This window comes from Hirsutella rhossiliensis (assembly GCF_020360975.1).
Source record: "Hirsutella rhossiliensis strain HR02 chromosome Unknown scaffold00005, whole genome shotgun sequence".
Taxonomy (NCBI): Eukaryota; Fungi; Ascomycota; class Sordariomycetes; order Hypocreales; family Ophiocordycipitaceae; genus Hirsutella; species Hirsutella rhossiliensis.
Genome location: NW_025408671.1, coordinates 110,508 through 121,840, shown reverse-complemented (window position 1 = coordinate 121,840; position 11,333 = coordinate 110,508). Strand labels below are relative to the sequence as shown.

Here is an 11,333-nt window from a genome sequence, read left to right as displayed (position 1 = left end):
GCCGGGTGTCCATACCTAGCGGAGGAAGCCTGCCGCATCCGACTCGTCTTCACGTCTTTGGCCATATCCATGCGTCGTGCCGGCGCGAGGATGTGGTGTTAGACGGCGTGCAGGGGGCGTATGACCTATGAAGAGGTGATGACGGCCCACCAACCCTGAATTTCAGTGAACAATCACAGCGCTCGCGGGTTGCAAAATAGGCTGACAGCACGTCTAGGCTTTATAGCTATGCATTCTGTCAGGCAGTGAACGCCCCTGTGGCCCAATGGTCAGGGCACCAGACTTCTACACTGCTACCAAGGATTGTACTATCTGGGGATTGCGGGTTCGAGTCCCGCCAGGGGTTAGGTCGCTTTTTGCATGTTTTGCCGGTGAATTCACAGCAACTTCGCCTGCTTTTGTCTAATATCCCGTGGGGTTTATTGGGGCGGTTTTTCCCTCTTATGAAGGCTGTTTTAAGGGATTTCTTTTTTTAATTACTTGTTATCCGAGGTTAACTTTCGACTCTATTATTATGAACCGGTACGCCTTTTGGACTCTTATTATCATACGCCGGTACACCTCTTGGACTCCATTATTATAAGTGTGTATGTCTGATGGATGCCAACATGCATGCACAGCCTACATGCTCTTCTCGCTCGTGCCGTGCAGCCCGCGTCCGACTTGCGATGGATGGGGTTTGCATGTCACCGTCATATGAGAAGGCGTCTTGGAACACCGGGGTAATTAGTTGCTTGGCCGAAAGCAACGGGCAACGGTAGGAAAAACCATGTGACTTGGTAAATCGTATCCTTTCCCTTGCTTGAGACCACCCCTCGGGGGCGACCCATCACAACAGCAGTTGAGCCCAACTTTTTCTCATACGCATCCGTGCTTACCCTCAAGGTCCCTCTGACGTGAGCATGGAGGCGTACATACTCACCGGTGAGTCACTGGTGAGTCACTACTGCTCAGTTGCTCCCAGTTCCAGCTATCAAGTTCCGCGTTGCCCGAAAACAACACACGTCTGTCGGAAGGACGTCTAAGCGGCACATGAACCACCGCACGTACAAGGCTACTACTCCTGAATCCAAGCTTAAGAAATGCGTGCCCGTCTGCTCAAAGCCTTCTTTGCATCTTTGATCCCTCTTGCGTGGCCCGCGACCCTGGCGCCACGGACAGAGTCGCGTCTCGACCGAGCGTCACTTCCTCTGCCGCACCGGCTGGTCGCGCAGTTTCCCGTCGGGACATGGATCGAGAACATTGCCGTTCGACCCAACGGAAACATTCTGGTCACTAGTCTTGCTCCAAACGCATCGCTCTACGAAATCTCAAACCCACAGAGCGAATCGCCCACCGTCACTCTTCACTTTACCATCAGCACAATCAGCAGCCTTAGTGGCATAACAGAAGTAGACGACGACTGCTTTTGCATTGTCGGTGGCAATTTCAGCCCGTCTGGAAGTGACAGAGGAGCTTTCAGCGTGTGGGTAGTGGACTTCAAGAACAGACATGGCCCGGAAATGAGACGTGCTGCGTCTCTTCCCGACGCCGTGTTGCCAAACGGTGCCACGAAGCTTCCGCACACGGAAAATACAGTTCTTATTGCAGACTCAACGCTCGGGTTGGTTTGGAAAGTCCATGTTCACACGGGGGAGCACGAAATTGCATTGCAGTTGCCGGAGATGAGCCCCCAGGCCGGGGGTAACAGCTCCGCCCTTGTTGGCATTAATGGGATTCACGCCTGGAAAGGAAGGCTTTGGTGGACAAACAGCGCCAATGCGTCCTTGTACAGAGTCCGAATCATGCCAGGCGGGAACCTGGCTGACGACGTTGAGGTGGAAAAGGTGGCATCGCTTCCATCCCTCATTTTTGGACGACTTCACCCTCGGACCTGGGGACCAAGAGGTCGCATGGATGACCACTGATGCGGATAATAAGCTGTATGCGGTCAGTTCCCCCAATAACATTGTCATTGCTCTGGGTTCTGCAGATGACTTCGCAGTTGCCCAAGGGACCGCATGTCAATTTGGCAGAACCAAAAGGGACGGTCAGATTTTATGTCACAACCGGTGGAGGCACGATTACCAGATCAACTCAAGGAGGCAAGATTGAGGCCGTAAATACAACAAGCCTCGTCTCCACATGGATAGAGTAGCGTATCATTAAGGGGTATCATCCATCTTCCTAGACCACTGCTCTATCGCTGATTCATGGCTATGTTGACGCTGATGGCCGCTCTTGCGAATCTGCGTAGTGTTTTTCATTTCCGGCTAATTATTGAGCTTCGAGGGATGGGAGGTGGCGTGAGCGAATCACCAAGATGGCCTCGATGTAGTAGAGGACTTGCTTCGCAGATGGTGCAAGGCTGACTCAAATATTGAAACTCACTTGAACTTATAGGTATGTGCATTATTCAAGAGTGTGCTATTCTATTCGTCAACACATGATGGCAAGCAACAGCTCCGTGAAGACATTTACACATTAGATGGCAAAAAAAAACGCAAGATCTGCGTCAAAAGGGCATCATCTTGTCTCTGATGTTATACATGCCAATGCGTCCCGACTTATCACCAACCAGCAAAAACGTGCCGTCAGCCGAGAACGAGAGCTCGCTCACACTCCCCAGGTCCTCAAACTGCTTAAAGCCCGGCTGGGGCCCGCTGTTTATCGCCAAGGCGTCTTTGTCGGGCCAGCTCCAGACTTCGTTGCCCTCCCGAACGTCGAGTATAGACAAGCACCCCCTGGCACCAATCTCGGCGCCGCTTGCATGGCAGTATGCGACGTAGCGGCAGTCTGGAGAGATGCATGCGGGGCAATTGGGAATGGCAAACGTCCATGTACAAGAGGCCGCGAGGTCCCAGACCAGGACATGACGATTCCTGACTGGGACGTGGGCCAGATTATATCCCAGCCCTCCTCGAGACGGAGGCGCCGGGACCGCTTGGAAACTGGCCGGAATCCAGATGGATACGGCAACGCTGCCGTACACAGAAAGCTGACACGGCACGGCAGTGCTTATCTCTTCATGCTGCCAAGGTCTGACTGCCCGATATGGTTTCTGTGAAATAGCACCATCCTTGTGAGTCTCCCAAGCAACCAGCAATGTTTCCTTTTCCGGAGGTGGGTGTCCTGCTTTGGGCGGCCGAGGTCCGGCGGCGGCTACCAGCAGAGGGCTGGTCGTGGACATCGCAAGCTCCGGGTACTGGGGCACAAAAGGGAGCTTTCCTTGGGTGAGGTCGATGGCAGGTTGCTCGGTCAAGCCTTTCATGTCTTTCCCGACGTTGTAAAAGCTGATTGAGTTGGTGGCTGCTCGATAGACTGCCAGAGAACTGCAGTCATTGCCGTACCCTTCGCTCCTCCCGGCTGTCCAGCGGTCGGCGTTGGTGATGGTCTGCAAGCATTTCCTCCTTTTCCAGTTCCAAATCTCGAGCGTCCTGCCGAACCGAGTGGTGACCGCTATTAGATTCGACGACTCGGACACAATAGAATGGCTTCGAATCAGGTAGTCTCGTGAGCGAGACTGTGCTTCGGTGTAGGCCGGGAATTTAATAACTCCCTGGACGGTCCCTTGGTCGACTTTCCAAATTTTGATGGTGTCCTTGCCATGCTTACTGGCTAGGGTGCGAGGCATTGCACAGGAATCCAAAAAGTAGACGCTGTTGCCGTGACGCTTCTCGTCAGACACGAGGAGTTTTTCGAATCCAAGTTGCAGTGCCGAGGACGCGGCCAAAACCCGCTTCGAGGCAGGCGACCCGGAGCCGGGCCATTCCGGGGCTCTGTCCAAGGCCGCACCGGCGGTCAATGAATATGCGGAGGCTTCAAAGTCCAAGGTTGTAGTCGAAGACAGGGAGGCGCTGTCGGCCCTCGGCCGCGCCTTGTCGAGCGAGACGCTCGGGGCCGCCGAGGTAGAGTGCTTTGTCTTTTCTACCACGATGGGCAGTGGCGGCAACGGCTTTTCCGGCGGAGGGAAGAGGCTGTAGCTGGGGCCCTTTGGCCGCGCTCGCGTGGGCGGATGGCTTGTGCTCCTCGGTAACTGTTTCCTCGCATGCGTCTCTTCTCTCTCAGCCCTAGGAGTCTGGGCCACGTCGAGCTCCATGGCCAACGTCTGTCCAGGTCGCCCTGCGAGATGCGAAGGCCCTGGGCTTGCAAGGCCTTAATGTCGACCAGGCGATTCGGCCCCTTTGCGTAATCCGAGAAGGATCGGAGCATCTCAGGGTTCGGCGCATTCGAGATTCGTTCGACGACGCTATCTTGTCCGATGTCGATGATAAACGCCAACAGCACTGCCACTGGAATTAGTCGGGGAGGGTCCCTGTCATAACAAGTTCCAGATACGCTAATATCCCGTCCCGCATCTTGTCCAGCTCCGGTAGGGGCATGTCCTGGAACAGCTGGGGGGCTGAGGCAGTTGAGGCCGGGTGTTCGGCTGATTTCTCTGCGCGCCTGTCATTCGACGCCTGGAACAACAAGACGGCCCAGAGTCTTTTGCAAGTGTCGCAGGTCTAAATGATGTGCCGTCTTTGTTTGGCGTGGCGGTCGGACATTTTCATGAAACAGACTGCAAGGTGTTTCATGGGCGGTCACGGCCCTCTCGGGTCTTCGGGTCGCCACGAAACGAGGGCTGAAGAGACCGGCGGCAGGCTCGTGGAAGGGCCACTCAAGCCAGTCGCCTCGTCACGCGCGGCATATGGGCCCGTTCGGATCAGCTCGGCAAGCAACTCTTCATCTTTATATAGCAAGCTGCCTTTCTGCCAGCCCTTTCTATATGACTATAGTGACTGCCGAGCATACCTGTAAGGCTGGGCTATACAGGACTCTAGGAGAAGAGATCTACAGAGCCGCATGGCAAAACTTGTCCCGACCAGTTGGCTTGAGGACGTAGGGGTTTAAGGGGCTAAAAGGTTTGTCTAGCTTACCGACGTCAACCCCGCAAAATACAAGTGCCTGCCTCTTGGACTCCTGAGATATAACTGGTCCTTAGGCAGATCCGTTCATCTCATTCCGCAAAGACACCGTCGAGAGTCTGAGCCTACTCAAGCTTTCTGCCGCCTTGCCAAGCGCAAAGGGCTAGGAACAGCGACCATCCAGCCGTCCAGGCTGAAAAATACTCCACGTCATCGTGCGGTTGGAAATGTCGGCGCGACTAGAGGCAGAAAGTAACCTCGGCCGCGTGTGACGGTTTCTGACGCTCAATGCGGTGCGTTGCTACCCCATCTCATACCAGCCGGCAAAAGCACTCGCCGACCAAGGCCGCTGCGATCGGCATGCCGGGAAACGCTATACGACCCCCCGATGAGAAAGCGCTGGTAATAGAGTTTCGCGTCCACGGGGAAAACATGGAATCGCATTGCCATGGCGTCGGTTGGGCTCGGCGGAGCTCCCAATAACATGGAGCAGAGAGCACAACTCGGTAGTGTCTCGTCGGTGCGCACGCCACGCTCACTGTTCTCCCAGTCCTTAATCAAGACGCATCACTGTGACTGACACGCGGCAACATGCCCGACGCCGGTTTGAGCCCAGCCACAGATGATCAGCAGCAGTCAAGTGGAAGAGAAAGGGTAGACCGTGATTCAGGCTCGCCCGGTAGGCTAGACGCGACAACAGTTTGATTAAAGGAGCAATAGTCAGTCATGCTGGAGCTCAGGTGGTGGATACTCAATGGTGCGACAACTATCTCAGATCGCCTTCCACCATTCAACACCCGTTTCCCGGAGAGTATTCGTCCCGCAATGAATCTCACCACCTCTGACGTGATGCGACATGTCGTCGTCGATGAACCAAACCGTCGTGTTGGCCTTGGCGTAGACCTTGGCAACGGCCGTCTCCAGAATATCCTTCTCGTTGATCCTGGGTCCCCACGGCTTGGGCGCGAGGTAGTCTTTTCCCAGCACGACGCCGTTGACCGCGTGCGGCAGAAGAGACTGGAGCTGTTTCTGTCCCGGCAGCGTCTGGTGGAGCCGAGGCGGCGCACCGTCGACGCGGCTTGGCCAGGGGTATTACGTGACGTCCTTCCAGAGGGTCGGGATGCGCAGGACGTCGCTGGGCGCAAGCGGGATATCCTTGAGAAGCAGCGCCAAGTGCCCGTCGAGGTAATCCTGGGCGTACCTGTTCGTTTTGAGAAACGACGCATCAGCAAGCGGCTTGTCAATTGTCCTGTTTCGCAAGCTGGGATCGAGGAACAGCGTGTCGTTGTCGGGAGTCATACTGCCGTTGTAGCTGCCAATGACAGAGGACCCGTGGCCGCTGCCCGTGGCCGACTTCAGCATTTCCAGGGCAGCGTTTGTATCGGGCACCGCAACCGTGAACCCCAAGTCGTTGTCGTACGGCAGAAACTGGACCATCTCATCGACGTGGCCTGCCGCCAGCCAGTCAGCCTCGAGAAAGAGCGGTGCTTGAGCCCCTTGAGATTCCAGGAACGTGACCAAAGACTGCGCCGGACGTTTGTTAAAGTGCTTTCCAGGAGCACGCATCCATGGGGATAGGGGACGCCCGAACGGGACACATGGGGGGAGTTGTCTCCATGTTTCCCCCCGAGTTGATCTCCTCCCACCCAAACCCGGACTCGCCAGTTTCCGGCTGCCACCCGCCGACACGGTTTGCTCGGAATTCCTCAAACACTCGTCGGCCATTGATGCGAGTTGACTGGGGCGAGCGCAGGAGCACCCGTAGCGAGATTGGTCCATCTCGGCCGGGCATGCTGGCATACGCGGGCTCCATAAAGTCCTGAGCCCAGACTTCGTTGCTGTGGTTGAGGATTCTTAGCGGCAATGGGGTCGACAGGTGGTTGACAGTGTCGGACAGCGTTCGAATAAACTGCGACTGCCATGGAGACACCCTCTCGTCTGTCGGCAGCGGGTGATGAATGAGAATAGGGGCTTGCTTCATGGAGACACTGTCTTCTGCGGTCCGTCCTCCATCAGCAATCTGAAAGACTACCTTGATCGATCCGTCCCATGTGGACGAATTGGTGACTGGAGCGCGGGCGTCTACTGCTAGTGAAAGACTCGGCCAAGGGCCGTTGAGTTGAAGGAAAGCTTCGGGTATAGCAAAGTACAGCCAGCCGAGTTGTTGGCGTCTTTGCCGTGCTTCCAAAACACCCGTACCCGGTTGGAAGAGGCGGTTGGCTCTGTGTGTATGCGCCCGATGGCAAGATCGGACAACCCTTGGATTGGATACGTCTTGAGGGGCGCCGCCAACTCTGGGGCCAGCAGCGAGTCGCCCGATGCATCGTGGCAGCCGGCAAGCTCCCGGTCACTCAGCGGCGCGCTGTTGAGGTCGGCCACGGCGCAGCGAGATAATCGATCTCCGACGGTTGGAAGAAATATAGCGCCATGATTTCCGGTCCATTGGTGTTTGTGAGGGATGTCTAGTTCGTCCACCAGGCTGTCTCGGTTGGTGTCGGCCACAATGAGAGGGTCAAAGCTGGAATCGCTCGTCGCTAACAGAGTGCGCTGAAGGCCCGGCACCGCGCTCAAAGAGGCGAGCAGCAGCAACAGTATGGATGCTCGGGATATTTCAAGTCAATGAGAAAAAGTACACGTGTTGGAGAGACAAATCTGAGGTTATGCGAGCGGCTGCAAAGACAACTCGGAACTCAAACATCAAGCAGCCGCTTCGAGGGATGCCCGCTTCTCTTTTATAACACATTCATTCGTTCGCAAACACACCGGAGCGTCGCTCTTCTTGGATCCAGTAAGCCGCTCCCTCAGGCTGCCGCGCCATCAAATCTATTTCCTCAACAAGAAAAGACGTTGTAGAACGCTTACATGTCCAAGTAAAGGACGCAGGCTGATGCCGCTAGGTGGCGTAGGAACGCCTCGGCCAGTTGAATCCCCAAATGGGTAGAGAATATGGCCAAGGCTTGCCGATTGTCTCACAGGCGCCGATCTGGTCCGCAAGTCGCATTGGCATTCGCACACCTCTCCGTCTGGGACGCTGCCCAGCTGCCAGCAAATGACGCCTCGGCCTGCTCGGTGGCCGTTGGATCCGCCAACGTGGGCACAAGCATGTGTAACTTGTGCTGAATCCAAAGGCCGGCCTCTTTTCATCTGTACTTTGTGATGAATCGCGGTTCACACGACTCTTGCGCCGACGGGAACAGTAACATGTACGCTCGCATACCGTGCCTCCTACAGCGCAAATATATAAGGCTTATCGAACAAACTCGCCCACGTTTTGCTCCGCCGGCTATGCCAGCATGTCGGAAACTGCCAGACGCCCTCTTGCAAGAACTGCCTCCCAACCAGGGGCGACGCAATTCCCACCGCGCTGCTGATCCAAGCCAATTCATCCCCAATGAAGCGCTTCGCGGCCTCATCGGCCGTGTCAACCTCGATCCCCGCAACCATGAGCGGCCAGATAGTCATCTTTCGTAGCTGAAGGTTCGAGCTGGCAGCCACGGCGCGGAGATCATGGACAAGAGCGGAGCAGTACTCGAGTCTCATGCCGCTCACCCCAGCACAGGTTTCCTTGTAGCTCTTGGCTGACTTCGACTCGCGGCTCCCGGATACTTCGCATCCAAGGACAGACGAAACGCAATAGAGTGCAACGGCCGCCTGGTAAATACGTGCGATACGTTGCCAATCCCAGGAGCTCGTCTCCGCCGCTCCTGTCCGACTCGAGACATCTTCTCGCGCACAGCACATGGCCATCTTGACATCGGCTGCCCAGCTCAATGCCGAAAAGCGCCGTATGCGCTGAAGCAGCGGCAGCGCGTTCTGCAGTCGATCAGCATCAGACATGGGCTTTGTCCCCTCCAGTCTCGCCCGCAGGTGATTCACCGCGATGATGTCCTGGAGCAGCTCCGGAGCACATGGGAAACAAGTGAGCAGGCCATCTCCAAACAGGTCTGGCAGTAAAGGCACCAGCTCCAGCTGGCGACGAGCCCTTTCAGCTTCGACGCAAGGCGCCGTAGTGCTACCCATGACGTCTACCCTGTATACAGAAACAGATCAGGCTCACATGTCCCAAAGTGAGGTAATGGTGGTAGCAGTCAGGGGCTTACAGAACAAAGTATCGAAGCAGGTGACGGAATATTGGGCGAGACAGAAAGACGCCGGGCAGCCCCCCTCGCTCGCGGATAATGGCAGAGGCTCCGTCCAGATGCAGTCGCCAAGTAAAGGACGCGACGGACTGCTGAATCTGCCCGCCATCGCATCAGTATTCGATTCCACGGTGCCCCAGCAGACGCCACTGCGCACGACCGACCTCTGCAAGAAGCAGCACCAGGATGGAGACGAGCGTCTCGTCGCTTATTTGCGACGCCGGCTGCGCCATGGCTTGCGCGAGCAGCCGAAACGACTCGCCTCGGTGGACTTGCAGCTTGGTGGTGAGTACGGCTATCTCGGACCGAGGCCGCGGGCTACTTTGGAGAATACGATGGCCGACAGCCGAGGACGCGAGGATCTGGAGAATGGTGGGTGGTAATTCGTGCGCAAGCTTGGGAGATGTAAAAAAGGGGTTTCCAGACCCGGCTGCCCCCGTCGTCAACAAGTCCGGGCAGATGTTGATATTGTCTATCAGAAAAGTACGTCAGCCGTCGTCCTTCCTGCGCGTTTCATCGAACGTCCAGGGGCGAAGAGAGACGGCTCAGACGGGGAAGTTACTTGCAGTACTCTATAGCCTCCAAGGCCTGTGTAGCCTCGGGGCAGACATCGAGCGCCGGCGCAACGGCCAAGCGCTCGCCACGCCGGATCGGAGGATCGGCGCCGCGCCGTTTGGCCTTTGTCTGGCACGGGGCCATCCATTTCAGCGGCTTGTGGTCGTAGCCGGGACAGTTGATGCCTCTAACACCGCATTTCTTGCACGACGGGCGCGAGCGGTCGCAGACGTGCCGTCGCTTGAGGCACTCCCAGCACTTCTTGTCATCTGCCATTGACATCGGCTGCGAGCTCCGAGTCGAGGGGTGTTCTCTGTCGCGCCTGTCAGGAGCGCCAAGCGCTAGACAAGTCAACGGCAATCGTTTTGATGGTCGGCGTTATCAAGATGAGGTGGCACGGAGAAGACGAGCTGCGTGATGAAGCCGGCATCCGGTACTTGGTGGCGGGAACTGGTCGACGCTATCATGACGCCGTTCAGCTCAGCCGTGTCTGAGGGGACGTCAGAAGCTTCCCAGTGTCTCACGACTCGCGAATGAGAGCCACCGAGGTAGGGCTGACAGGCTGGCAGCAGTAAGACCCCAGGACAAAAGCAGACGGCGCAGCAACGAAGCCGGCGTCTGGCCTATGTGTACCACTACGCCGGCCCAAACCACCTTAATTGTGTGAATACGAGCAGGGGTATTCAGCAGTTGTAGGATCCGGGATCCAACGAGGTTTTGCCCCCATCACAAAGCTTACCCTAGGCGCCTATTGAACCTTTTTTAGCTACTTTTAGGGTCGAAATTAAGGGACGTAGCACAAGGTAGATCATGCTCTGTTCAGAGATGCGAAGCCCTCCGCCGCAAACACACAGACAACGACTGGTGTTCAACTCCAAGGACGCTGCAGGGCTGGGCATTCCAATGAAGTCACTTTCGGCGAAGTAGTTTCAACAACTCATCGAGATTGACAACCTCGGACAGCTTCATGGCTCCAATCACGTTGCCTGGAAAACGAGGTAGATGGAAGAAAACATCTCGGTTGCTGCGCTATACAGTACAGTACACCCCCTCTACCTTTACATACAGCCCAACGAGGGCTTGTTACAGTAGTGGGAACACGAGCATGGGTGGAATGTCCATCGATGTCGAAGCTGTTACGGTACCTGGCAAGGCAAACTTTTACGACAAGCAGTATTGTTTTAGAATGAGAGAGCTGATTAGCTGCCAGGCGGTCCATGCCGGGCTCTTGCCTATAACACACAAACTTGGCCTCTTTCCTCCATAACATCCGTCCGTCTCCCGCTCCCGTGGCCTTAGGCTCAAGCCCCGTAGAGAAATGTCTTGGTCAAAACTTGAGTGCTCTATATCTAGGCACATCCACAAAAGACAAGTAGACCACAATAAGCGGCACACAATATGTATTGTGCCTCTTTCAGTGTCGCAAGCTCCGGGAACCCGATTTGCCGACGCTCGCCATGGCTCGCGGGTGCGCTCAAGTGTGGATGAAGACGGCAAGATGTTGATAGATACAGGCCAGGCAACTTTGACGAGCGTCAGATATCGCTCTAGGCCCTGTACAAGACGCTGCCATTCGACACTCCAGTCCCTCCCAAGACGTTCATCGACTACTTTGCGATACATCTCATATCTTGCCGGCCACTGGAGAGCAGCACTCAAAACCCGTATCAAAACCTCGCCTCCCACGTCGTCCCTACCTATCATCACCCCGACTCCAAAGCTCTCACGACAGGTGAATCGAATCCTTCCATAA

At 55.9% G+C, this 11,333-nt stretch overlaps 4 protein-coding genes and 1 non-coding gene across 5 annotated transcripts; 2 read left to right on the top strand and 3 right to left on the bottom strand.

The window, feature by feature from the left end:
* Positions 1 to 251: 251 nt before the first annotated feature.
* HRG_12102 lies at positions 252 to 346 on the top strand. The gene has a single exon. It is a non-coding gene; the product is annotated as a tRNA-Arg (tRNA).
* A 736-nt stretch (positions 347 to 1,082) lies between these two features.
* Positions 1,083 to 1,907, top strand: HRG_05204 (uncharacterized protein; the record flags this gene model as incomplete). Its single annotated transcript, XM_044863675.1, has 1 exon — positions 1,083 to 1,907. The coding sequence occupies one exon, from the start codon at positions 1,083 to 1,085 to the stop codon at positions 1,905 to 1,907; it is 825 nt and encodes a 274-aa protein (XP_044720207.1).
* Positions 1,908 to 2,494: 587 nt separating this feature from the next.
* HRG_05203 (uncharacterized protein) lies at positions 2,495 to 4,078 on the bottom strand (the record flags this gene model as incomplete). Its single annotated transcript, XM_044863674.1, has 1 exon — positions 2,495 to 4,078. One exon carries the CDS (start codon positions 4,076 to 4,078, stop codon positions 2,495 to 2,497), a length of 1,584 nt encoding a protein of 527 aa, XP_044720206.1.
* Positions 4,079 to 5,657: 1,579 nt separating this feature from the next.
* Positions 5,658 to 6,867, bottom strand: HRG_05202 (protein-arginine deiminase (PAD) domain-containing protein; the record flags this gene model as incomplete). The annotated part of the gene is made up of 3 exons (XM_044863673.1): positions 5,658 to 5,930; positions 5,988 to 6,410; positions 6,478 to 6,867. The coding sequence occupies 3 exons, from the start codon at positions 6,865 to 6,867 to the stop codon at positions 5,658 to 5,660; spliced, it is 1,086 nt and encodes a 361-aa protein (XP_044720205.1).
* A 1,266-nt stretch (positions 6,868 to 8,133) lies between these two features.
* On the bottom strand, positions 8,134 to 9,856 carry HRG_05201 (fungal specific transcription factor domain-containing protein; the record flags this gene model as incomplete). The annotated part of the gene is made up of 6 exons (XM_044863672.1): positions 8,134 to 8,169; positions 8,226 to 8,699; positions 8,763 to 8,916; positions 8,987 to 9,123; positions 9,190 to 9,497; positions 9,592 to 9,856. 6 exons carry the CDS (start codon positions 9,854 to 9,856, stop codon positions 8,134 to 8,136), a joined length of 1,374 nt encoding a protein of 457 aa, XP_044720204.1.
* Positions 9,857 to 11,333: the final 1,477 nt, after the last annotated feature.